The sequence below is a fragment of the Trachinotus anak genome, unplaced genomic scaffold, assembly GCF_046630095.1.
Source record: "Trachinotus anak isolate AG129_WGS33_773 ecotype Australia unplaced genomic scaffold, CSIRO_AGI_Tana_v1 ptg000002l, whole genome shotgun sequence".
In the NCBI taxonomy this organism is placed as follows: domain Eukaryota; kingdom Metazoa; phylum Chordata; class Actinopteri; order Carangiformes; family Carangidae; genus Trachinotus; species Trachinotus anak.
In genome coordinates, this window is record NW_027273853.1 from 3,893,602 (window position 1) to 3,920,528 (window position 26,927).

The following is a 26,927-nucleotide window of genomic DNA, read 5'->3' on the forward strand; positions in this document are numbered from 1 at the left end:
CAATAGTGGACAGACTAAACAAGCAGTTTGAAGTCTTTTTATACTTTTAGGATAGTCTGAAGCCTGTTTTTTCCAAACAAATGACATTTGATTTGCTTTTTTTGCCTGATAAATGACTTAAATGACTGATTTCTCAAATTTGTAATATTTTTACTGATTAATTTCCTGTCACTGAACTAAGCTCAGATTGGTTGGAGCAGTCAAGGTAAAGCTTAAAACTTTAAAAACTTAAAACTAAAAAAAAAAAAAGAGCTAAAAAAATGTTAAAATTTAGTCATTCATTATCCACAGCGGTTGTTCTTTTAGGGTCACAGGGGGGTGGAGCCACAACAACCAGTCACACTCACAGTCACTCCTACGGGCAATTTAAAGTCAATTAACCTGCATGTGTTTGAACTGAGGAAGCTCAAGTTCCCGTGGGGAACCCACACAGGCCCGAGGAGAACATGCAACCTCCACACAGAACCCAGAAGCTTCTCGTTGTAGGGTGACAGTGCTAACCTCTGCACCCCAGTGCTGCCTTGATTAGACTGGAGCTGGTGTAGAGAGCTGGTGATTAGATGATCACCAGAAGATTAATCTGTAAATCTAACAGATTAAATCTCATTTTTTTAAGCAAAACGCCAACATTTCTAGCTCCAGCTGCTCTGATGTCAGGGTTTGCTGCTTTTATTTCTCATATATGATCATATTCATCCAGTTGCCAGGTTATTAGGATCACCTAACTTAAACTAACACAGTCTAGTACATCAGTCCTGCAGTAGAGCCCCACCTTCATGAAGGTTATAATGTTCAGTTTGTGTTGAAACCCCTCATTTATATCAATGGTTGGCTTCAGCGCAGTTATCAGCTATTAGTTAAATGTGTGTAGTTACAGAAATGACAAAACAAGGTGTTGAAGATGGTTGACGTTTTTCAGTATATTCTGAAATAATTTGCACAATACGATAAATCGAGTGGAGGACAACATCTGTGAGCTCACGATCAGCTGCTCCAACAGCGTCTAACACACATCTCTCACAGGTTTTTTACAGTGAGACTGTCGGACACCTTCCTGCGTCAGACGCTCTCGCACCTCAAATACAGTCGTGGATTAAACGCCTCTGGAGGCAGCACATGCAAATGAGCCCTCAACACCTGCTGGTCATGGAGCAGCTGTCGGAATCTGCATATTCATGAGGTGTTGGTAATTTGAATTTTGCTGCAGGTGTGAACACTCAGCGTGGGTGGTGTCTTTGTTAGGCGTCTCCGTGTTGATTGGCTGCCCGCTGGCAAATAATGGGGGGTAAAAAATAAAATCATATATCTGACAGAGATGCAAATGGTTAACTGCAGAGCTGAGCTGACTCCCACTCGACCTCGACTACTGTGTTTACCTAACCTATTATCTACTATCTGGCTGCCTTGAAAGCTGCAGATGGCGGCTGGCCGATATCTCTCTCTCTCTCTCTCTCTCTCTCTCTCTCTCTCTCTCTCTCTCTCTCTCTCTCTCTCTCTCTCTCTCTGCACTGTCAGGGGTAGCTTTTGTGTTGCTGACACAGAGATGGGACGCCTGTGTCAACACCACACGGTTGAATGACACTGCAGTCCAGACTCGACTCTGTGATCCAGACACTGAAGAGGAATTTCTGTTGTTCAGTAAATTTGAATGATATTATATTTTTATTTTTGTCCAGCCAAGTGGTCTGAGTGACTGTTCTGAATTTTTAGACAGAACTTAAATCTGTTTGAGCTTATTATTGGTGCCACAGTACAAATTAAAAGGGTGTATGTATATATATAGTTGTATGTATAATCCCACACATATTGTGAAAATATTTAACATCTTACTTTTTTCCAAAATAATAATAATTGTGAGTTTTTGAAAGACTCTGCAGCAGCATTTAAACATTTATGTGACATTTAAGTGAGTGTAAAACTCATGAACAAAACTTATTTAGAGGTAGCAGCGCCGGAGACGGTGAGCGACCCATGTGTTTAAATGCAGGGCTTTTAAAATGATGAAGCAGTGTATAAAAGTAATGAAAAGTGCTTAAAATAATGAAAAGCCTTTGTAGTCTGTAGCAGTGAGGAATTTCATTGTTGAATGATCATCTGATTCATGCTTGATATTACATAAATGTTCATCGCCTGCCGTGTTATAGACAAACAAATTCCCCTTTGACTCGAGTGAAAAGCCAGATGGACGTGTTACTGGCACTGCAGAACCAACTCGAATAGGCTTGGGCCAAGAGGCCAATATTCAATAATATTGAATATTGTGACATTTCCCACCATATGCAATATTTTCCATAATATCAGGTTTTTCATTGCAGACTGCACAGACTGCCCTGCTGCAGAGTCCGACTCTCACTTCACTGCTGTTCAGTGGCAGAATCACTTATACCTGAAACATAGAACACAATAATATCATGTCATAACATTTAAAAAAAAAAAAAAAAACACACCACGATAGTTGTGTGCTCGTCTGTATCGTAATATTAAAATTTGGAAATCAGCCAAACTTAATTTTGGTCAATAAAATTTCATCTTTGGTTTTACGTCTTTTTTAAATTATGCCTTTTCTAATGTGTTTAGTAGAGATGAAATGGTTACTGGTTTCATGCTATGTCATGGTTAGAAATGCCAGATGGTTAGTGTTACTGTATAAATTTAAATTATCACTATAACCATTTATTATCATGCTTAATGATTGCGGTTAATTTGACTCTCTGTGATGAAAAAAAAAAAACTTGCCAGGGCTGCAGCTCACTCTTTCATCCCCGAGCAGTATAGCCACAGTGTTTCTGGTTTACCAGCACCGTACAGCTGACAGGTGTGTCTCCAGTGTATGTGCTCTGAAAAATGTTACAGCGCAGAAAATAATAATAATAGTAAATAATAATAATAATGATAGATGTGTTGGACATATTATTATTTTAATGTTTGAATGCAAACATTCAAACAATTGTAACAACACCATGATAATATTGATAACCATGGTATTTTTGGTCTCTATAATTGTGATATTCAGTTTTTGTATGGTTTCATCTCTAGGGTTTAGAAAATAAGATGCGTTCATGTGTTTTCACTGCCAGCTGGTGTTTGTACATTAGCTGTATGTACGTACGTATGCAGGTAAATATTTTCATGCAAAATCAAAAAGCCAGATAACTGAGTCTGGTAATAACACACACGTCCAGTGTTTCATTCTTCTGCAGCATCAGTGTCACATCAATAGAAATCAGTCATAATTAGGTTTACTGCGATGTTGTCTGGCTGTTGACATCTTTATGTTGCCAGACCTATATTAGTGATGCCCTGATAACTGTGGACAGTATTAGTTTGTTGTGCTAGATGATCCAAATGAAATGAAACACCTCTTATACTAAGTTTAATGTGTGTGTATGTTTAGGTGAGTGTTTCCACTCCTGAAAAGGACAAATCATTCATAGCCCACTGATGAGTCCACATATGGTGCATCAACCAAGCTAGAAAAAGAGGGAGGCAGTAAAAACATGGCCGTACCACCAGTTTTCAGCAACGTGATCATTTTCTCGTTGAGGATATTCGAACATATCTTGGATGCAGCTGCGCTGGGAGAGTGTTTCTTCAGTGTTGAAAGAAAGGAAATCCTGCAAACGACTCACAGTTAATTAATCATCCTAATGTTTCTGTCTCTCTAGACCTTCGTCCAAGTATTTTAATCAGTTCTTAAACCATGATCTTAAACAGATGATGCTCCACCTCTCTTGTTTTCATTAAATAGTTTGTAATTTGATTTGTAATTTTTGAAAATAATTGTGTAAATAGACGTGATTATGTACTGTGATGTCTCACTTGTTCTTTATATATATATCATCATCTATTTAAGATCAAGGTTGTAAGAACTGTTCAAAAATACTTGTGATGACAAAATACCTCTTTGTTTCAAGACTGAAGTAACGTGATAATGAAAAGGGAAGCGATGATGCGATCTGCCGTCGCTTCTGTGGTCATAGTCACTCCAGGCTTTGTTTGGACGCTCTGCTCTTCAGAGAAATTTAAAGGTGTCAGCACTGAAGGTTTTCGGTCACAGTCCTGTTTCAAACAAACTGCACAGAAACCAAATGATCTGACTGTTGGTCACATGAGTCTGAGTCTAAAACCTTCAAGTGACTTCTATTTAAATCCTGGTTCATCTGTGGATAAGGATAAATAAAACACGTTCTGCTAAACCTTTTGATTGTGAGTGTGGTCAAAAAATACTCTGTAGGTATAATGGAACGCAGACTTAGGTTACACTGCTGTTTTAAAAAGCCTGGTGTTATCTTTAGTAGGGGTTGTATGGGTTATTGTGGCCTCAGTGTAGAGAGTAAACCTGAATAAACAGCTGCTGTTTGGCACAGTTCGTTAGTTAGTGAGCGATCTAAGCTGGAGGCTAAATAGCATTTTCAAAATACAGACTGAGATGTGAGTGACGGTAATGACAGTTCTATAATTAGAGACACAGTCAGAGGAAAGTGGGGACCCCTCGTGGCCACCTAAAGGTGTTTTCAACCCTGTAGTGAAAGGTGTGTGTGTGTGTGTGTGTGTGTGTGTGTGTGTGTGTGTGTCTGCCTGCTACAACATGAAAAACAGGGTCTATGTTCCCTCGAACGCTGACCCTGGTCCGCCTGGTGGTCTTTCCTCTCCATGTTGACAGCTACAGATGATCCCCCTGCCGACATCTCCTGTTGCCTAACCCCCCCCACCCTCCCACCCCTGGTAATGATGGGGTGGTCTGCTCCCTGACCTCTGACCCACAGGAAGCTGTAAAGCCGTTATCGGCGTGCCACAGGGACTCAGTGCAGCCTCGTTTGTTTTTGGAAGCAGGATCAGTGGGATGATCATGCACGTCCAAAGAATTAGAGGAGGATGAACCAATGAGCTGAGGTCAGCAGCAGGGTAGGTCTCAGCCTCACAGGTAGTCAGAGGCTCCAGTGTGCGTCTTGTTTTTGCGAGCTCCGGCATTGTGTTAAAATATGTGAGGAATTTGTTGTGCGTAGAAACAAGTCTGTGTGAAAACATGGGTTTTAAATCTGGATGAATTCAGTGTCCAGTACAGTTCCATAATTGTGTTTAGTAGTTGAATCTTTAGGTGTTAAATTCACTTGATCAGCTGAAAACTGTTTGTCAGGAACATTGAGTGACACAGAGAACCAGTCCTTTCAGTTACACATGATGATCAAATGAGTGAGTGTACAGTTGCAGTTTTATTCACCTTGATATTGTTACTGAGAACTGAAGTCTCATGTCAGGTCCTCTTGTATGTTAAGTCTCAAGGCTTCATCATTTTCCACGTTTTTTTGAACCTGACACATGAACACGAGTCTGAAGTCTCAACTTCCGTTTGAGGAAAAGATTTTTGGTGTAAAGACATAAAATACGAGTCTGCTCTTTACTTGTATCTGCTGTACAGTCGTCATCGGGCAGTTGTAATAAAAGCATTACTGGCAGGGCCCTCTCACTGATCTGGTTTCAGTCCTTCACTGCAGGGAGGATTTTTTACTCTGGTTCTCTGTCTGCACAGACAGGGATGAGCTCTGACCTGTTCAAGGATTAGACTGCACTGAAATTTGTTTATGTTGAATCAGTCAGAAAAACTAAGGACGTGTAACGCTCCTGCTTCCTCCTTCAGGGCTCTGATATTTATTTGTCTTTCCTACCTGGATGATGCATAATGATAATAAGACAAACCTTCAAAACTGATTTTGAACTTTGCCCACGTGACTCTTTCGACAGACACACAGAGGTTAAACTCTACATTTTGTCAGCTTCCAGGAAAATGTCTAATGTTTACCATTTAATTTTTTTTTTTTTGAAGAGAAATTGCTTTAATTGATGTAAATTGTAAAATGGCACCGTGTGAGTTCAAAGTTTTCACTCATGAATGTCATCACACAAGCCCACAACAGCACGACACAGGTTGAAGAGGCCTTCATGTCTGCACTCAGCTGCGGCCTCATGAATAAGTCACGTCCTCTAAATGTTCGTACGACTGTGTTGTGTTGTTAACAGTGTGTAACTAAGGCCGGTCTAAGTGGTTGCACTTGACAGGAGGGAGAATTATCCCTGTGGGTGAAGAATAATTATATGATGAACCTTTCTGATGCTCAGGCTTTAGTCTCGAGGATGGAGGCGCCGAGTCTGTGACGGGAGGCAGGGTTCATCTCTCCCCGATGCCCCCCCCCCTCCCCCCTCCTGGTACCCTTTAGTCGGCCAGACCAGCATTATATCCTGCTGAGATCGGATTATGACTTTAATTCTCCACTTCTATTACCCGTCGCCATGGCAACCCCATCCTTTATGTCACGCAGAGAGCAGAGTGTTTGAGAGCAGCACAGACATAAGGACACATTGGATCAGCACAGATATGAAGTTAAAGCTGTTGTACATGATGGATGTGTGTTGGACTGTGGCACAGATCGCATGTGGTCATGCTCGTGCTTGTGCTCGTGCTCGTCTGTGGCCTGGTGTTGAGTTAAAGCGAACGCCGCTCCCAGCTCTTTGTCTGGTGCTGTAGGTGGTCCTGTCTGGCTGAACGGGCAGAGCGTGAAACCACTTCTAGAAAGGTTTTTGATACTAAAAATGCACCTTGTCATTGCTCTGCAGGGCACTGAGAAAACATTCTCTGAAATAGAAGCTGCAGAGGATCTTTTTCAGGCATTTATCCTGCAGACAGCTTCCTGTTATGCTCTGTATCGTTGAACCAAAGATTTCTGTCTCTTTTTATTTTATTTAAGTATTTATTTATCTTTGCCAGGCAGTTATGTTTGACGCTGCAGCCAAACCTAGGTCAGTGAAGCAGGATGAATGTCCTGCTTCTGCACTAGTGCATCGTTTGCTTTAAAAGACACAGGTTTAAACCTTTCACAGTTTTGAGATTCCCCACCACACAATATACAACCACTGTCAAGATGTCATGTATGCACGTAATGGGAGTAGACATATACTGTAATATAGTACATTAAAACTATGGGCCTGTTCAGGAACAGTATGTCATGAGACTGTTTGTGTGTGAGCGCTGTGAGAATGTTTAAAATCAATGACGGATGCAATGAAAAAAACAAACAAATGATGGAACAAAAGATTAAAAAAACTAATTGAGAAAATAATTGGCAGATTGGTTGATAATGATAACAAATAATTGTTAGTAGCATCTCTGATCTAATATAGTGTCTATAATATGCAATTGTATGGTGTTTATAGTGTTGAAGAGATGTCAACATTTGTTTATCCAGCAATATTGAGACCACAGAGTTTGTGTTTGTGTCCAGATGAAGAAAACAAAATAAAACATTATTTTTGATCTGGGGAAAGAATCAGGCGGCGTTCAGGTCGACTTCAGTGGTGACACTTTGTCTGAGGAGTTTTGGTCAAAACCTCAGCAGGAGAGACGCTGTTTTCAAGGCAGGAATTATGGTTTTTCAAAGATACTCGTCTCTACAGGTCTGGTCAGAGAAAGGCTTTATGGGTAATGTTAAGTTGCAAAAGCTGGCAGAGGAGTCAGTATGTGGGTCTCTTAAATGAAGCAGCAACGCTCCAATGTTACACCCAAAGTCCATTCAGGGAACAGCTCAGTGAGCTCTCTGTGCACAGCCTCCTCTGTACAGCTCCACCTACAGGTTGTAGCCACCTCTCCAGTGCAGGCTGCCCTCCACCGCGATGCAGGAGTCATGGATGTTTGCTGTTGTCAGTGTCTGGTGGTGTGAGTTCTTGTTGTCTGTTTCCTACCAGTTTTTGGGTTTGTGCAGTGTCCTTTGTGTTTAGTTGCATTTCCAGACTGAAGTGGTCCCTCCCATGGACAGGTGGGCGGGGCTTGCTATTTTAGAACAGTGATTGACAGGAAGATTAAGAGAAATGACAGCAAACAGCAGCAGAGGCAGTTAAGTGCATGTTAGGTGTGAACTGTCCTGACAGGTTGGCCGATCTGAGTTTGTGATGCGTGTTGCAGCGAGTGAAAGGTGAGACACGAAGCAGATGAAGCTTCTATAGATGCTTCGCTTTGATTACAGCCGCGAGGAGGCGTGAAGCCACCGGCCTGCAGTGTCTGGCAAACGAGCCAAGTGTGTGCCAAAGACACACACACACACACACACACACACACACTTCCCTCTTTTGCACACTGTCTTTCTCTCCGTCCTTCACACAGGCGTGACTGTCTCCTCTGTGAGGGACAGTGAGACGTTACAGTTAACGCTGAGCGGACCGCCCGGTGGCAGGTGACATCATCCGAGCAGCCGCACTGCTGCTCTCAGCACATCTCCACATGAAGATCTGCTCTGTTTGTCTCTCCGGTCTGCACAGACCTCTGGGAGTGGAGCGTTGCTTTTGTGTGTGTGTGTGCTTTGATTTCTGGCTGTGTGTGCATGAACAAAGGTTCCTGTGAATCTTTTTTTTTCTCCCTCCTCTCTATCTCAGCAGCAGCCTGGTTCACTGCAGCACAGCTCTGTCTCTGTGTGTCTGCAAACACAAAGGAAGGAGAGCACACACATTTATGGATTCATACGTTTAGTCAGTCATTTTGATAATCGAATAATTGTTTTAGTTGTTTTCTAAGCAAAAGATTTGCTGTTTCCACTTTCTCAAATATGAGGATTTGTTGCTTTTTTGTTGGACATAATAGTAAATTAAACATCTTTTGGGTTTTGGACAAAACAAGACATCTGAACTTGGGCAATTAACTTTATTGACCGAAGGAATAATCGGATTAATCCAGAAAATAATCTGCCAAAACAGGCAACGTTCTGCACAACAACACTGTGTGAGGCTGTGTGTGGACATGGAGGCTGACCTTTCTCACATTATCTGGAACTGCACAAAGATGAGGCTGCACTGGGAAAATGTTAATGCAGTTGTTGAGAACATTTTGAGATACGAAATCCCAAATACTTGTCCTGTGGTGTATGTTGGGAACATTGAAGGTGCTGTGATGAGAGGAAACTTTTACCTGAGAAAGTTCTTCTCACAGCAACTCAGAAACAGAAACTGGCTCCAAATCAGGAACGGTGGGAATTGTCATTTTCATCATGGAAGAGTTGACGTATATTTGAGAATCAGAGAGAATAAATTTAAACTGAAGTGGAAGAATGTAACATTTCTATGAGACACAAAGTTGTATGGATATTTAAATATTTCCAGACAAATCCAATTAATTTCATATTTGGAGTTGTTTTTGTATTGTTCTTGATGTGCTGTTCTGTTTATATCCTTGTGAAAAAGTGAAAATATAAAGCAGATTAATTGATAATAAAAATATTCATTAGTTGTAGCCCTAATGGTTCACTGTTTTCTGATGTTTTATTGACCAAACAAATAATTAATTTAGTCAAGAAAATAATTGTTTGTTGCAGAAATGTAATATTGAGGTATTGGTTGATGAAGTTACTGCCAGATGTTATAATGTTCCCTGTTCCAGCTGTTTTTCTTTGTTTTTAGATGGAAATCAAATATGACACAGTTTCACAGTTTTTTACATCATCTCCTTCAACACATCTAAATATCTTTTTTCCCCAACATTTAAGTACTTAGTCAATAAATACTTAAACACTCAGATGAAGTGGAAGTTGATAGGCAGCAGACGCTCAGACACCTCTGGATCCCTCACCCCTCCCTTTCAGTGACGTGCAGCTCTCTTAATGATTTATTGACTACAGTGAGGAGGGGGTTTGATGGGGGAGGGAGGGATCAGGCGTCATGGTGGCAGGTTTGAGCATGCTCCAGTGTTCACAGTTGAAAACCAGCAGCTCTGAAACAATTTTATTCAAACTGCACTAGGAAGGAAAGTCAAGGAAATTAAAATAATAAAGAAGAAGAAATTCAGCAAAATTTAAACAATAGAATTAGAAATATATTTAAAAGGCTATTTCAGATTTGAATTGGACGCTATGACATGATATTTGTAGATAGGGTTGGTCACAGCGCCAATGTCCTGATTCACAAAGTCCAGAAGTGATTAGAGATGAACAGGTCAATCGGCTGGTGATTGGAAAAGGACGTGTTCTGGTGTGATCGATGATCAATAATCAGTCTCAGATGTCTGATCCTGTGTTGGTCAAAATTTGAGGCCAGACAGAACCAACTGAAAGTCAGCTCACTAACTCATCTGCACCGTTTGTGTTGACAGGACATCAGCCTGATGTCTGCAGACAGCTGGTTAGCCGCTGTTAGCTGCTGTTAGCCGCTGTTAGCTACTCAGCTCACACAGACTGCACACAGAAGAACCTTTACACTGTTCACTCGACTTTCACAGCTTCCTATCTTCTATCTGAGATCACGTCTCCTAGACAGAGCTCAGGTCAGGCTGGTGAGCTGTGGTGGGTCCACATAGACTGTAATCAGGACCCATGACTCAAAGCAGCTTATACAGCCAATAATCATCTGCATTTTAACTTAAAATTAACTTTTCTGCACAATTTCCACAAAGTAGAAATTTTATACATCATGCAGCCTAAACTGAAGCACTTACAACAAGTAACTGCTGCACACACAACAGATTGAGCACAGATGTACGTGTTCACTTAGGAAAGGTGTTTTTAAGGTTTGAGTTTAGGATTTTAAGAATCGATATTGGACCATTCAAATAAAAATCATGGTTAATCACAAAAAAATGATTCTTCAATCCAGCCCTAGCTGCAACTAACGATAGCTTTCATTAACAATTAATTGTTTAATGATTTAGTCAATAAAATGTCAGAAAACAGCAAAAAAAAGTGAGTTTTTTTAAAAGCCAAAGGTGACGTCTTTAAATGTTTTAATTCACAGTGGTTCACACACAGAAAAGCAGGAGATACTGAGAGGAGAACAGTTTTTTTTTAATTGAAAAAACATGATTTGATTGTCAAAATAGTCTTTGATTCATTTTCTGTCGGTCGACTAAAGGATGAACTGACTCATCGTTTCAGCTCAAACATCATGACCCAGACTTGAACCCAAACTGTCGTCATTGTGAGTCCGTTTAATGCAGAGACCTGGTTGTGTTTCTCCTGCTCTGTTTGTATCTGGCTCAGTTTCTGGTTGATGTTAGTCAGACTACACGTCCCTGCTGCAGAGACATCATGACCTTTGACCTCTGCCCCTCATTTCACCTCTGAACTCGGCTCCTTCTGTAATGTTCAAAATCCATAGCAGTGGAAAAAATAGACGAGTCAACAACAGTTTTTTATGTTTTTTATGGCCCCTGTACTGAGACACTGAGGGTCAGTTTACACTTTTACATATATGATCAGTTTGGCTTTATGATGTTTATTGATGACAATCAATCACAACTATTCATCTGAATTTCTGGCTGATGGGAACATCTGAAAATTCAACCACTTCTCACTGTTTTTTATTAATAGTGAGACTGCTTCATTTTTCTCACACATACAGTCCAGGTTCACAGAGTCTGCGCTCAGTAATTTTACATTTCACTTTTATCATCACAGACAGTGAGTTGAATGTGGTTCTTATATGTTCATGATATAACTAATATTTTTTGAATAGACCTGCCTCTATTCTAACCCCCAGAGCAGTTAAATCTTGTTCTATTCTAATTCTATTCAGACTGAACGATGTGAAAACCAGTGTTTGCATTAATGAGAAGCGATGGTCCTGGAGGTGCAGCAGAACGTCTCAGTGTTTACACGCAGATGAAAAGGGAGGAAATTTGGGAAAGATTCCCGGGTGTGTCAGTGCTGGGGGAGAGTGTGGAAACAGACAGGATTACACACTCAATTAGGGAGTTAAATCGTCTGAAACAAAGACGACCCCCCTCCCCTCTGTGGTTAGTGGAAAGGATTAGATTTCTAGGACGTTCTTACAGGCTGAGGAAACATAATTAGCTAAATATGGTGAATTTGACGTGGAAGTTAATTGATTTTCTGTCTGGGTTCATGTTTATTGTGCATTAACAACAGAGACGCAGACAAACGCAGGCTGTACAGACTGAGCAGATCTGTGTCTATGCATACTCTCTTGTTTACTCGGGGGTTGTATTCTGAACATCTCTGACTTTCTGTGGTGTCGTGCAAACAGCTACTCTCATTTCTGAGGGCTGCTCAGCACTGTGACAGTTTGTGTGTTGCATTTCCCCTGCAGCAGATTGTTCACTCTGCTCAGTCCAACTTAAACATTGTCCAGGTTTACGTCTTCTCACTGGTCTCAGGATTCAGGACAGTGATTCTCTGGTTGTTGTCCTGTTCACTGAACCTGTAACACTGATGCTGATCTGAATAGGCACCTGATACTGTACTCTAACTACAGGTGATCTGACTAAAAGGTCATATCACAAGGTGAGGTGCTACATGTACTATCATCAGTCAAACTTTATTTGTATAGCTCTTTTCATACAGGTTAGTGCAGTTCAAAGTGCTCATATAAAAAAGCTGACAATGAGAATCAATAAAATAGATTTAAAAAATAATAATAAATTAGCAAACAAGAACAAGCATAAGATTAGATTAAGTACTTTAATTTGAAAGTCCAGTTGTTGCTAACCAGCTAGCCCCTGGCTTGTCCCACCTCTGGTTGTCCTGCCTGCAGGCAGGTCTCTCATCCCGGGACAGACTGTAACTCCACCTTGGTGACTGGTGACAGTGGTTCTTGTTCTGCTACATGTGCTGCTACCTCAAACTCACTGAGGCTGCGAGCAGAACGAGGACTGCTGTCTCCAGCTGCAGTTAGCATGCTAGCTGTTTATCGGCTAACAATGGGCAGGTCAGCAGTGTGGGACTTGTGAAATTAATTAGCAAATTGAATCACTTTTTAAAGAGCTGATCTGTAGACAGTAAGAGTAATCGTCCGTGATGTACGATCATCTGATCATCCAGCCATAACTACAACCACTTTATCTCCTCTCTGACTGTGCAGTAGACACATGAGAGCATCACCTATTCATGTGCAGTACTGAAGTATTAACACTTCCACCACAGACATATGGTGTTGGCACTAGATTTCTAACATTAAATGACCAACATTAATATCATAAATAAAAAAGCTGATCTCTATACTTGACTCTTCTAAATCCTGTCACGTGATTTTCTTCAACCTTTATAAACGAGTCCTGTGGACTTTTGTTGTGAACAAACAAATCTTATGTTGCAATATGTGTGTCCTTGAGGTTTCACAAAGATGTTGAAGACATGTTGAATCTTCCTCATGAAACATTTTCAAAGCAAATAAAAGTATTTTAGACTGTAGATCATCCAAGTCTGTACTCTTCTTTTTCTTTGTCTTTGTTGGTTCATTGCTGCAGTTTTTTCTGCATCACCAGCTCTGACTGTTGATCAGGGGAATAACATTAAAACTGATGGGAGGAATAATAAAACCAGAATACAACAATACCAGTGGTCAAAAACCCCTCAGGGAACCTGTGCCCGGCCTTATGGGCCTTTTTCACTGAAGACGTTTCAGTGAAAAAAAACACATCACAGTTGGAAAAGCACTGGAGCAAATAATGAAATGAATGATGGCTGAATTCCATTTAGTTTGTTCAGTTTCAGTGTCCTGCTCACTGTCACTGTGAAGTTTCCACTCAGAAAGAAATGGCTCCATAGATCTGCTGGGTCAAAAACTCCTCAGGGAACCTTGAACACAACAGAGCCGATATCGATGTCGTCACTAACACCTGTGCTTTTCCTCTTGGCCGCTGTGAGTGCGATGGTGAAAAGCCTACCTGTAAAGTCAAACTGTAACGTGGCCTCACAGCTCCTTGTCTGGCCTGTCCACATGTGTGACACTGCTCCGCTGGTTAAAACTAACAAACTGAAGCAAAACCACACTGGAGAACTGTGTGTGGCTACTTCATAACAAGGCCTCTATTATGAGTGATACAGCTTCACGAGAGCTGAGTGTGAAACATTAGTCAGCTGTGCTTTGTCTGGTCCTACTGTCTTTGTATTCTATTCTCATACTGTGCTCATATTTTAATGCAGCTTTTAGTGCCGTAAATAAACACACGACCTTCTGTAGAATGAGTCAGATATCTGTATAATATGCAATAGTTTTCATATAGATTTTTTTTGTTACAGTTTGACCCTCATTTCACTACTTTGCTGACTTTACTTGACATGTGACAAATAAAACTTTAAACTGCTGTTTAGTGGCAGCATCGCTTATACCTGAAACAGAAAATTCTATTATATAATGATATTAGAAATAACAACTGATACAACATAAAAATGACAATAGACTAACTATTTATTTGTTTATTTATAATTATTTTAAAATTATATTGCAGATTTTACAGTTAAAGCTGCTGCTGTATCATTATTTTGGAGGTGGTTTTGTGACATTTTTCAAAATAAAATAAGTGTAACAGTAGATGTCAATCATTGCAGACAACCAGATGTCAAATGTTAGAGACACATCAGTCTGAAAATTAAAGTAACATCAAATACTCTGAGACTCTGAAGGACTGTGTATCACCAAAAACAACCAGCAGTAGAATGAAGACAATTTTTTTTAGTTTTTTTAATTTTTTATTTTTTTATTAGTTTTTTGGTATCTGTCCTCTGTGACCTCACTCTCACTCATTCCCGGACATGTCAGAAACTCCAGACAGGACGTTACCTCTCTTCCCTCGCCTCCGTCCAGCCGTGTAATCCCGCAGCCGTGGTGCTGGTGTCAGTGCTGGGGTCCAGTGTCATACAGACGGACACAATGGCTGCACTGTACTCGGCTCACAGCATTGTTCTCCCCTGAACTTGGGTTCACAATGAGGCTTTTATCCTCACAGGACCCAGAGACTGGCGGGCCTGCTGTCAGGTGCTTTTCTTCCAAGCTTGTTTGTGAGCTGAGAGTTTGTTTAAAGATCGGTCCACTGTTAACCTCCGAGTGAGGAGAGCAGAGAGGCTGAAGTTATTCATATCCTGATGTGTTACATTAGAGCGAAGCTGGATGTGAGCTGTTAGTTTTCTGTCTCTTCATTTGGTTTTCCAGGTCCTTGATCAACTTCCTGATGTGATTCACAAGTCGTGAACACAGCACTGGCACATCGTCAGCTTTTAAACTGGTATGGCTAACTTGTCCAACGTTGAGCTTCTTTCAGCTCAGTTTGGTCTCTACCACCTCCTGAGGGAAACATCTGGCACCTTAGCTGCTAAATGCTTCACTACCTTCACCAGTTAGTCTGATGCTAATTGTGTCTGATGCTCAACGTGTAGCGTACAGTGGGTTTTTATAGGTTTTCCTCTGAACATAGCTTCCTGCTGAGGTTGAACCCAGGGATAGTAAAGCAGTGAGACTGAACGAGGACAGTAAAGTCACTAGAAGTGACCCCCAAACACTCAGTCAAAGTCCTTTTAATGACGGTGACAAACATGACATTAAAAGAAGAAGAGTTCAGTATCTTTAAGAGGAGATCCCTGCAGACTCTCTCACAGGATGTTTACTGAGTCAGTACATCAAACTAATGTTTCTCTCCCTGCTGATCTTTAGAAAATGAGACCTCAGTTTCTCAACATCTCTAAAAAAAAAAACCCACTCACTCTCTGAGGAAACATGTGAAGGGACTGAAAGATTAGTTTGATGAACTGATTCAATAAATGTCATGAATGTAAGAGCAGTGTGCAGGAGTCTGCCTCTATACTGAATACTGATACGCTCCCTCTGACTCTACCTGCACAGAAACAACACACCTGTTTTTCTGAACTGCTAAAATTAAGACAACTTTACAATATGATGAAATTAATCAAATGTATTTAATATTAATTTCCTCATATTAATATTAATAATAATAATAATAGTGCAGCTGATTGATGCAATACATTGAAATGAACTGATTAGTCCATTCAAAAGAAAAAACTATTTTGATAATTGATGAATAGTTAAAATCAATCACGCTCAGGTTGAGAGGATCTGCTGCTTTTCTTTGTCATAATTGAAGATCTAATCTCAGGCTTCATAAATTGTATTCACAAATTGTAAAAGATGATGTCTGTACTTCAGTAAAACTATAGTATAGTTTTTATATATATATATATATATATATATATATATATAACTGTTGTCAGGTTTACTTTTACATTATTTATGTTAAACCTGATTCAAAATACGACAAACTGATTTGGCTATGTTGGACACCCCCAGGCTGCCAGAACCCCCCCTGAGTTTCCTTTTAAATAAACGTTTCTCTGTAGCTGTGTGACCACCAGACTGACATTCAAACAGTCATTTCTGTTCTTTGTCCTTGAACACAGCTCCTCTGTCTGTTGTTCTGCTGGTGACACCAACCTTCCTTTACAAAATAAAATGCTCATTTTCACTGCAGAATCAACACACACACTTGAAGTCTCTCTCTCTCTCTCTCTCTCTCTCTCTCTCTCTCTCTCTCTCTCTCTCTCTCTCTCTCTCTCTCTCTCTCTCTCTCTCTCTCTCTGTCTCTCTCTCTCTCTCTCTCTCTCTCTCTCTCTCTCGTCTCTCTCTCTCTCTCTCTCTCTCTCTCTCTCTCTCTCTCTCTCTCTCTCTCTCTCTCTCTCTCTCTCTCTCTCTCTCTCTCTCTCTCTCTCTCTCTCAGTCAGTTAATCCCTGCCAGGTTTCAGCTCTGACAGACAGACCCACTGATGCGGTACATATTAACCCAGCTGGCAGGTTTTATGGGACAAAGGATTAGGTCAGGGTTGGATGTTGACCTGGTCACCACACATCTGTAGCAGATCAAATGATTGAAAATATCTTCCTGTGATTCAGGATAGTGAAAATGATGTTTGCCTCTTTCACAGGAAGCAGAGACAGAGATTTTTTGAAAAACAGTTGCAACTGACTGAGGTTTGTTTATTGTGTTGCTAATGGCCGACTGCCAAAACATGTCTGTACAGCTACAGCTATAATTACCATGTGTGAACAAACTCTTGGCTCTGGTTTAGAGTTTAATGAAGCGGCTCCAGGACTGATCACCTGTTCAGCAGCAGGGTTGGAGACAGACTATGGTGTGACCTTGTGCAGCTACAGTAACTGTGTGTCATGTTACACTGTGTCCTTGAACATAGACCGGGGCACTCTACACTGTACCTGCTCAGGTGTGAATGAAGATGCTGTTTCTAGCTGTTTGTGTACAGATGAAGACTTAGCTGATAAACCGTTACAGCTCATTAATATTTTGGTGTAGCTGCCATTTAAATAGTCAATAATCACAATCAAGTTTTAAAAGTTGGAAGGTTTTTTTTTTTGTCTGTTGTTTTAAGGCAATAAAATCCACAGATTAAGATTAACAGTGTAATAGCTCAGCAAAGAGTTCTGTTTTAACAGTAATGGTCTTATACAAATTATATGAGAGCTCTGTAGTGACACTGACCTCGCCTTAGTGTAAGAACTAAACGAAAAGTTTCAGTTCTTCTCCTGATGTGAGTTTCTGTCACTGTATTTTGTTGGTTGGTGTGGTTCCTCCAGTGTTGCTTTGGCGACAACACATTTTTGTTCATGCCAGTAAAGCTATTTGAATCTGAGTCTGGTTGTTTGATGCCAACTATTTCTGCTGCTTTAGGCTGTATTTTCTATTTTTCTTGCCCAGATTTGACAATACGAGGGACGGCAGTTGTGTTTTTGTGTAACTGAAGGTTGTAGAATGTGATTCAGAGCATTTTCTTTTTCTTTTTCTTAATTTCATGTATTCATAATGTTTGAAGGTGCTTATTGGCAGTTTTGCCAGAAGCCCGTGTTATTCTTCTGATGTACAAAAAACAAAAAATCTCATCTTTTCAGTCTCTTCATCAACACAACCTCATCCCTTCTTCATGTGTTTGCTGCAGGATTCGTCCTCAGCTGGCCAGGGAGAAGATCGAAGGATGTCACATCTGTACATACGTGATGCCCGGGGAGCCTCAGGTGATCCTGGGGAAAGACAAGGCCTTCACCTACGACTACTTGTTCGACATGGACTCCCAGCAGGATGCCATCTACGCCACCTGCACCGAGAAGCTGATCGACGGCTGCTTCGAAGGCTACAACGCCACCGTCTTTGCATACGGACAGGCGAGTCTTTGTGCTGACGCTGCTGACAGCTGGTTGGATGCAGAGAGCTGCTCTCTGTGGATGGGTGTGCTTGAGGGAGTGATGAGGAGGTGGAGAGTGTTGACATTTGGGTAAAAGGAGACTAGAGGAAACTTCTGTTGTGGAATTTGACCCTTTGACCTTTTATCTGTCAACCAGAGGTTTAAAGGAATAGTGCGTCATTTTGGGAAATAGACTTAGTCACTTTCTTGCTGAGATTCAGAGGAGACGATCAATGCTGCTCTCACAGCTGTGCACTTAACATGAAGCTGGGAAGGAGGCAGTTAGCGTAGCTTAGCATAAAGACTGGAAACAGTGGAAACAGCCTGGATCTGTCCAAAGATACAAAAGAGTCTGCCTATGTTTTCAATATGAATTTAACACATGAGATGAACAGTGTGTTAACTGGGGAGCTGGAGAAGCACCGAGGGGCAGATTTCTTTACCTTTGGATGGAACCAGGTTGGTTGTTTGTTTGTTTACCACACAGACATGAGGCAAACAAAATAAAGCAAACAAGTGTGTTTCACAAACTATTTATGTTATTTTTGATTTCAGTGTATTTGACAGTATAGCAGTATGTCAGGTTAATTTAAGCCTCTGTATTTTTATCCAGGCTCTACACTAAGAGCCCTGATTTACTCCACCACAAAAAATGAAAACCCCAGGCAGAGCAGCAGAAGTTTCCTCTTTCAGGACTAGTAGAAATGCAATATGTCAGTTTAGAGGACACAGAAGCAGCAACTGGAAAATTACCATGATTTACACATGAACATGTTCCCCAGGGGGTGTTTCAGCCGTCACCAGGGGACACACAGAGAGATAGTGAAGCAGCTCTGCTCACCTGAAAACACTGAGAAAAACACAAACAAATTATTTGTATTTAGGAGGAAAATAAAAACACAAATAGGATTACAAATCCATGCGAGGCTGATCTTTAGTGTATTTATTATCACAGTAACCTATAAACCAGCAGCTACGATAGACTGACACTACAGGACACGTTCATATCATAGTAAGATGGATAAAAGTTAGATAAACTGTCTCAGCAGTCCACTTTTATTTAATAAAGCAGATGAATCCAGTTTAAAGCATTCAAATTTATTCTAATGCAATAAACTGGGTTCCACTGTTACACATTACATTTACACACGTAGAACAAAATTTAAATAACAGTTTGGTTGGAACTTTTCATGTGGACAACAGACTTTTGTAAAAGATAAAACATCCTGATCATATCTTCAGTGTATATCAGTGCTCAGCCCTGCTTCATGAGTCTGATTCTCCTTGTTCACTGCAGAGTCCTGTTTATTTATTCATTCATCTTTGAGGTAATGTAAATCTGAAGGTGAAGTCACGAGGGAGCTCAGGCCTCATAATCCTACAAACAGCTTATGGGACCAAGAGAAGCTGCTGTTTCCCCTGCACACACATTTATTAGTGCTGCTGCTGCCACCGCCGCCACCGCGCTGTATCTTTAAGAACTTTGCTGGATTTGCCTGGGGTATTAATGGCTTTACTGGCAGTGAGCCTGCTACAGCAAGATGTACAGAGATGAATGTTTTTGTTACAACTTTATTAACAAAGCACAACAGACATCATGGCCAAAAAAAAAAAAAATAGGGAATTCAATAGTAAAAGGAAAAATTTATTTCAGCTCAGTGTCAGTAAAGAGATATGTAGGACCAAAATAACAAGCAAACCTGAAGTAAAGATAAATGGTACAGAGACAGTTTTGACCTTTTTTGCCGATGACTGCTTTAAAAAAATCCTTCAGTGAGAGAATTTGTACAAAAACTCAGATATTTGAGGAATATTTAAAAATGAAATTGATTTATGTGTCTGGAGTGTTTCCCGCTATAAAGCTAAAGAAATCTTCTTGTTGTTGTATTGTGTTGTTCATCCAGGGACACTCCTCTGTGGTTGCAGGTTCCATCTTATGACCTTTCTTTCTTTGTCTTGTATGACAGTAAATGTTTGGGTTGAGTGACAGTTGATCAGGCAGAGTTAGTCTGAAATCTAATCTGAAGATTATTGGATACTGAAGGAATCATTTTTCTTCCGTTACTCCTCCTTCTCTTCCACTTCACTCACCTTCTTCTTTTCCTCCACCAATGGAAATAAATGGGTCTCACTGCCTCCCTCCTCCTCCATCCGTTACCTCCCCTACAGCTTAGGTTGCCGTGGTGATCGAGCTCCTGCTGCATGGCACTCACATGATTCACAGTGAAGAGAAGTGCACTAACACACACACACACACACTGTTTAGGCAGTTAGCTATGCATCTTTAATGTGTGTCCATAATAACACGGATCTCCCCAGTTCCTGCTGCTGCTGTCGCTGCTGGCCTACTTCTGAAGGCACAGACAGATCTGGGTTGGTCGGTTTGGCCCGGATCAGACCTGTTTGCCTCTGTGGCTTTCTGGGGACTAATCTAGATTTAGACCGACCCACTCGGCTGCATCACAAGAACTCAGCCCAGTTTGGTTTCAGATATAAACAAACAGTGATGATGTGGGAGGAGAGAAGAAATGACTTCTGTCGCATCAAAAATACTTTTGGTTGTACGAGTTTTACATCTCCTCTCTCAGGCTTATCTCTTCTCTCTAAACTATAGCAGATTTCAGGTAAAAACTCAGAGAAACCAAATCCTGAAAGGTTGGATGGTGGGTCCAGGTGGGTGGGGCTTGGAGCGTGACTGACAGCAGTGACTGTTTTGTTGTGACATCACAAAGTTGCAGAAGTCCTGATGGCTGGTTTTAAGGCTCAGTTTCTGAATACAGGCTGTGTGCATTTCTCTGTGGACTGAGGCTTTGATACTTTCACAGTATTAATATAGAACCTAGACCTGCTTTATAATCACAAACACATGGATGTCTACCTTTATACTGTATGGGACCTTTAAGAAACTGAGGTTACTAAAATGGTCTTTTCATCTTTCTCAAACATAAACAACACATTTCAGAATTAAATAGCTGGAGAGAGATGAAGGAGGAACAGTTCCCATGTCTCCACTGACAATAACCTTCTTTGCTCAGAAGGAATTCAGCCACTCACACTATTATCTTGTGATGTTTTGTGTTTTTCTTGGCGGCAGTGGCTCAGGAGGTAGAGCGGGTCATCCACTTATCAGAAGGTCGGTGGTTCGATCCCCGGCTCCTCTGGTCCACATGTCGAAGTGTCCTTGGGCAAGGCACTGAACCCCAAACTGCCTCTGATGGCTGTCCCATCAGCGTATGAGTGTGTGTGTGAATGTTAGAAGCACTCCACTGTAGATGTAAGTGCTGTATGTATGTGTGTGTGAATGGGTGAATGCGGCTCACGTTGTTAAGCGCTTTGAGTGGTCAATAAGACTAGAAAAGCGCTATATAAGCAGTCCATTTCCATTTCCATTTTATCTTATCGAGAAAAACGTGCTCTCCAGCTGCATATGTAGCCTCCAGGTAAATGCACTGAGCTTATGCCTCTTTTGCAGGGGATGTCAAAAGGAATTCTGGTAAATGTAGGAAATCAAAAAACAAGAGACAAAGTAGATGGCAGATTGAAGAAGCAACTAAACTGTGTTTTTGTAGCACATGAGCACACAGAAAATGAACTTTAAAAAAGTAAACAACAGTTCTCCTTCATGGCCTCTTGGTACTATTCTTATTTGTGTGGCACTAATAAATAAACTGAATAATTGAAGTGAGATCACCCAGATGTGGTAATAATATGTTGGTTATAAAACAAAAAAAGGTTAATTAAAATAGCATAAAGGGAGGTTAAAAGAATCGGTAGGGTTATCATGTAAAAGACTTACAGCAGATGAAGGATTTCAGTGAAGCTGCTGTCCTGATCTCTGGGAGGTCCATGAAAAACTGCTCTCTCCATAAAGGGCTGTGAGCTGTGACACACGTTACCAACTGAAATCAACTGAACTCCAGATATAAATTTCTTTACAACCAAGGTTAAGTGGTGCTAAAAGCAAACCAAAGCTGTACCCACTTTGTTTGACTGTTTGTCTGCTTGTTGAGCTGCTGTTGTCTCTTTTTAGACTGTGCGTCTGCATATGCAGTATATGCATTTCAATACAGTGTTTTACTAAAAGAGTTGAAAATTAGCAACAGCTATAAAACACATCAATTTCATGTTTTCTGTTGGGACTATGTTTAAGTAAACGGTCCCTATTAAATCGTCCCTATTTTCACAATTGTTGTGAACAATTCAGCATCATATCAAATATTTGTTCTTTTGTATGATGTCTTCATCTCTCCATACAGACGGGTTCAGGGAAGACCTACACCATGGGGACGGGCTTTGATGTCAACATTGCAGACGATGAGCTGGGCATCATCCCCCGCGCTGTCCATCACCTCTTCAAAGGCATCGAGCAGCGCCGACAGGCCGCCCAGGAGCAGGGATGCCCCGTACCCGAGTTTAAGATCAACGCCCAGTTCCTGGAGGTACAGACCCATCTCACTGCAGCAGACATGATAATATTTTCTTATTGTCTTGGCTTCTTTGACCCAAAACTTATTAACTAAATAAAACAAACAGAATAAGATCTTCCTCTGAGCAGCATTAGGACAGGCTCTGCAGAGAGGTCAGAGTTATATTGTTGACACAGGTCGTTTAACAAGATTTAACACCAGCACTCCATCACTTGAAAATATCCACCCTGACAATTGAACTGCAGCAGCTGTCATCGGGGGTTAGGAGGTGTTGTGGGGGTGGGGGTGGTGTTTCAGTGTGGGTAGGAGGAGTTAACAGAAATGATGTGAGTTGACACTTGTGCTGGTCCGTCAGACTGTGACAGTGTTCAGATTCCTGGAGAAGAGGTTGTGACTAAGAGACGTGGATGCGCACAGAAATCACACAGCAGGCAGAAAGTGTCTGTAAGCAGAAAGTCTTTAAATTTGGCTTTTTTCACACATCAGTTATTTATATTTACCTCAGATAACTGAAATCATCCTGAGACACTGAAACTTAAATGAAACTTCAAATTCTTAATTTCACTGCATCGTGGATAAAACTCCATGCTGTTGGCAGCGGAGGACGATTGAGTGTTTAAATATCTCCAAACGTACGCTTCAGTCTGACACTGAGGAAATTATTCCCACTAATAATGAATGTCTTTTTAGTTTATCACACCTGATCGCTGAACTGGCTCTGAAACATTTCTCACACTCAGCATCTGTTCAGGCATTAATGGCTGAATAAAACATTTTACTTTGTAGCTCAGGTTAGCAGGTGCAGTAACAGGATCTAAGAAGGATGAGAAACTCAAAAAGTTAAATGTGTCACAATTTACCATAAATAAAGCACTATGGTGCTACAAATCATAACCTCCAGATGTAAGGGAACGTGCTTGAGAACTTACATCATCATTAAAAAAAAAATTATTTTTATTTTAAAATATTTTTATAACTAAATTTGAAGTCATGACTCATATCACAATCACAATATCTCACAATATATTCACCCTAGTCATACATTAAGACGGCCTGAACACAGTTTATGTTCTTTTATATTATATTATATTATGCTGACCTTATTTGTCAGAAAGAAGCTGGACTTGTTGTCTTGCTTCTTTATTTTACTTATTTTATTGGTCTTTAATGTAATTTAAGTAAGAGTGATACCGTCTCAAATGTTTCAGCTCTCAACTCTCAGATCTTCTCTGACTTTCGTTGACTTATTCCATTAAATTAATGTAATTTATCTGCTCGGCTAAAAATAGTCTTTTCTTGTGTTTTGCCTCCATGCAGCTTTATAATGAGGAGGTTCTGGACCTGTTTGACTCCACACGAGACATGAAGCAGAAATCTCACATCAAGATCCACGAAGACGCCACAGGAGGAATCTACACAGTGGGAGTGACCACACGGACCGTGTCCTCCGAGGCCGAGGTACAGGAGGGAGAGAACGTCTGAATCAGTCGTCAAGCACATTGACTAATGATGCTACATTAAAACACTTTGTTCAGTACAGCTGTTAATGCAGTCATTCAGCATTACACATTGTTAGTGTCTCTTTTTTAAACACCAATACGCTCATTAAAATGTATGAATGTTTAGTGGATAATTGGGAATATAATATTTAATTATGATATATAATTGAGTATATATTTAATAGATTTATTCAGATTGTGAACCTCTATGCCGACACGAAGCCTTTAGAAATACACTTTCATTCATTTGTAAATCATATATTTTTCATTCCTGCTCTCATGTTGACTCTTATAAACACCAGAGAGGATTTGCTGTTATATTTTTTTTCCCAGCTGTATCAGCCAGTGTGGTAACATCTAAAACTCTTCCTCTTCAGATGATGCAGTGCCTGAAGCTGGGCGCTCTGTCCCGCACCACAGCCAGCACCCAGATGAACGTCCAGAGCTCTCGATCACACGCCATCTTCACCATCCACCTGTGCCAAGTCCGCGTTTGTGCCTCTGACAATGTTAGTACATCATCACACTGACACAACATCTGACCAAGTACTGAGCTCTGCCAAAACATCAAGTTTAAATTATAATAAACAGTATAGATGATGTAGACTGCAGGGTCATTTTATCATACAGCTTCAGCTTGTTTTAAAGCATTAAGACCCTGTAATGAACTAAAAGGTTGTTTTCAGATCTTGGTATTAGTAAGAGACCGTACCCAGATTTATTTTACTTTAGTTTAATGCTGTTGATCTCCTCAAACTTTCATAATGCTTGAAACTTTTTAAATATGAAAATAAAAATATAAAGTATGCTCACTACAACGGGATCAAAAGTGAACCAAAACATTTGTCACAATGTTTTACTGTCAGTCCCTCTGTAAGAGGAGGTGTCATAGTTTTCAGGTCACCTCTGTCTCCTTTTGCTCAGTATTTCTTCACAAGATTAAAAACAAACCAACAGTGACAGAGGAAACACACTGATATGCAGCAGCACGTCTGCTGACCAAGACCAAATGGAGAGACACATGTCGCCTGTCCCTGTTAGTTTTTTAATCATTTTATTAGTCTTCAAATCAATTAATGGACAAGGGTCTGAATACATGTCAGGTGCTTTCAAGGTAGACTCACGGTAGACAGTTCAGGTCCTCTGAGACTACTCTGTCTGCCACAGGACCTGAGGACAAAAAAACCTCTGCCTACTTTGAAAAGACCTATATTTTTAGCTAAGCTTCTCTTAAACCTCTTTACTTTTCTATTGATTTTGTCTATTTACTTATCTGTCTGTATATTTTGTCTTTTTTCAATTAATTTTTACTGCTTTTCATATTGTTAAGCACCTTGTGTTGCTGTCTTTTCAGAAAGGTGCAATATGAGTAAAGCTTGGTTTGATATAATTCCCCATCACTAACAGAGGTTTGTGTGTGTGTGTCATTGTCACTCAGCAAGAAACTGAAACTGATAACAGAGTCTCCAACGGAAACTCTGAGATGGACGAGTACGAGACGCTGACAGCCAAGTTTCACTTTGTGGATCTGGCCGGTTCTGAGAGGCTGAAGAGAACCGGAGCGACGGGCGATCGAGCCAAAGAGGGCATCTCCATCAACTGTGGACTGGTGAGCTCCTCCCTCCTCCTCCTCGCTCCTGCAGGATTTGTAAGGTCGCTCTGTGATGTAGAGCAGCTTTGATGCTCCAGAGTTGTAGGCTACTGCCATCTGGTGGCTGAAATTGTGCAACTGCAACAAGGTAAATCTACTCGTGGAAGGTTTACCACTTAATATCCGGTGAGGTGATTTTTGCTGCTTTACCAACAAAAAACACACCACCCAGTATCTGGAGCACCTCCTTTTCAGCACTAATAGACTTCATGAAACTAAATAAAGTTTTCTTTTTCGAAGACAAAATATTTAAAGCATTTTACCATTATATAGGATTTTATTTGTTACTAGCAGCCTCATCCCAGGGTTGAAAGGTTGTTTTCCAGAAAAAACCCTGCAGCTGAGATGGAAACAACAATTGTTTACCAAAATAAAAACCTTTAGGATTTAACACAATGTCAGATGTTGTATGTGTTTATGTCATAGCCAAGATACAAACTCTGTGTAGGTGGCAAACAACATGTTCATGTTCTGTGTGTGTATTGCAAAGACATGTTCTTATATGAATTCCTGTATGAACCTGACACATTACCTCTGCTCTCTGCTGCAGCTCGCTCTGGGGAATGTAATCAGTGCTTTGGGCGACCGGAGCAAGCGGTCGTCACATGTGCCTTACAGAGACTCCAAACTCACGCGACTCCTGCAGGACTCCTTAGGAGGAAACAGGTTTCTGATTTCACCTTCTCCCACGAACACTGTCTCTGTAATTTCTGGGTTAGTTAAGTTGTCATAACCAGAGGAGTCTCGCTTTGTCTGAGGTTTTAATTCAAAATAATCAGCAACCAATACAATATGATAATCAATACAGTAATCAATGCAATAATCAGACTTAAAGCTTGTTGTAGTAACATTAATGCAGGAATTAATTGTAGAATAAAGAGCATGTTTGGTTTGGAATAGGAAGAATATTCAATTACAATTGGAGAATTAATAATGATTATTTTCAAAACAAAATAAAACAAAACTAATTCTATCAGCATTAAATTTCCCTTTTTCAGAGAAATCATTCTAGTTTCTCATTCTCAGGCTCACATGCAAAAAAGTAACTTTGGTAGTTTGTATTTAAATGTTTATTATATTTAGATGTGAATTTGTTGAGCAGTTAAAAGAGTTGAAGTCTAAGCCTCTGTCAGGACTGTGTAGCCGAACCAAACACTTCCTTCCTCTTTAAGCCAAACAGTGATGATTGCCTGCATCAGCCCGTCTGACCGGGACTTCATGGAGACGCTGAACACACTAAAGTACGCCAACCGAGCCCGCAACATCAAGAACAAGGTGATGGTGAACCAGGACAAGGCCAGCCAGCAGATCAGCGCTCTGAGGACGGAAATCGCTCGACTGCAGATGGAGCTGATGGAATACAAGACGGTGAGGAGAGAGG

At 40.6% G+C, this 26,927-nt stretch overlaps 1 protein-coding gene and 1 long non-coding RNA gene across 9 annotated transcripts in view; both read left to right on the top strand.

The window, feature by feature from the left end:
- The window catches only part of LOC139628780 (kinesin-like protein KIF21A), a 65,760-nt gene that overhangs the window by 8,168 nt on the left and 30,665 nt on the right, over positions 1-26,927 (top strand). For all 8 annotated transcript variants that reach the window (XM_071490833.1, XM_071490841.1, XM_071490849.1 and 5 more), the window contains exons 2-8: positions 17,727-17,949; positions 22,226-22,408; positions 23,714-23,854; positions 24,273-24,404; positions 25,334-25,504; positions 26,097-26,212; positions 26,719-26,914. In XM_071490833.1, coding sequence (XP_071346934.1) covers positions 17,727-17,949; positions 22,226-22,408; positions 23,714-23,854; positions 24,273-24,404; positions 25,334-25,504; positions 26,097-26,212; positions 26,719-26,914 — 1,162 coding nt within the window. The remainder of the gene's footprint in view (positions 1-17,726; positions 17,950-22,225; positions 22,409-23,713; positions 23,855-24,272; positions 24,405-25,333; positions 25,505-26,096; positions 26,213-26,718; positions 26,915-26,927) is intronic.
- Positions 17,963-22,208, top strand: LOC139628830 (uncharacterized). Its single transcript, XR_011692867.1, has 2 exons — positions 17,963-20,593; positions 20,660-22,208. It is a non-coding gene; the product is annotated as an uncharacterized lncRNA (long non-coding RNA).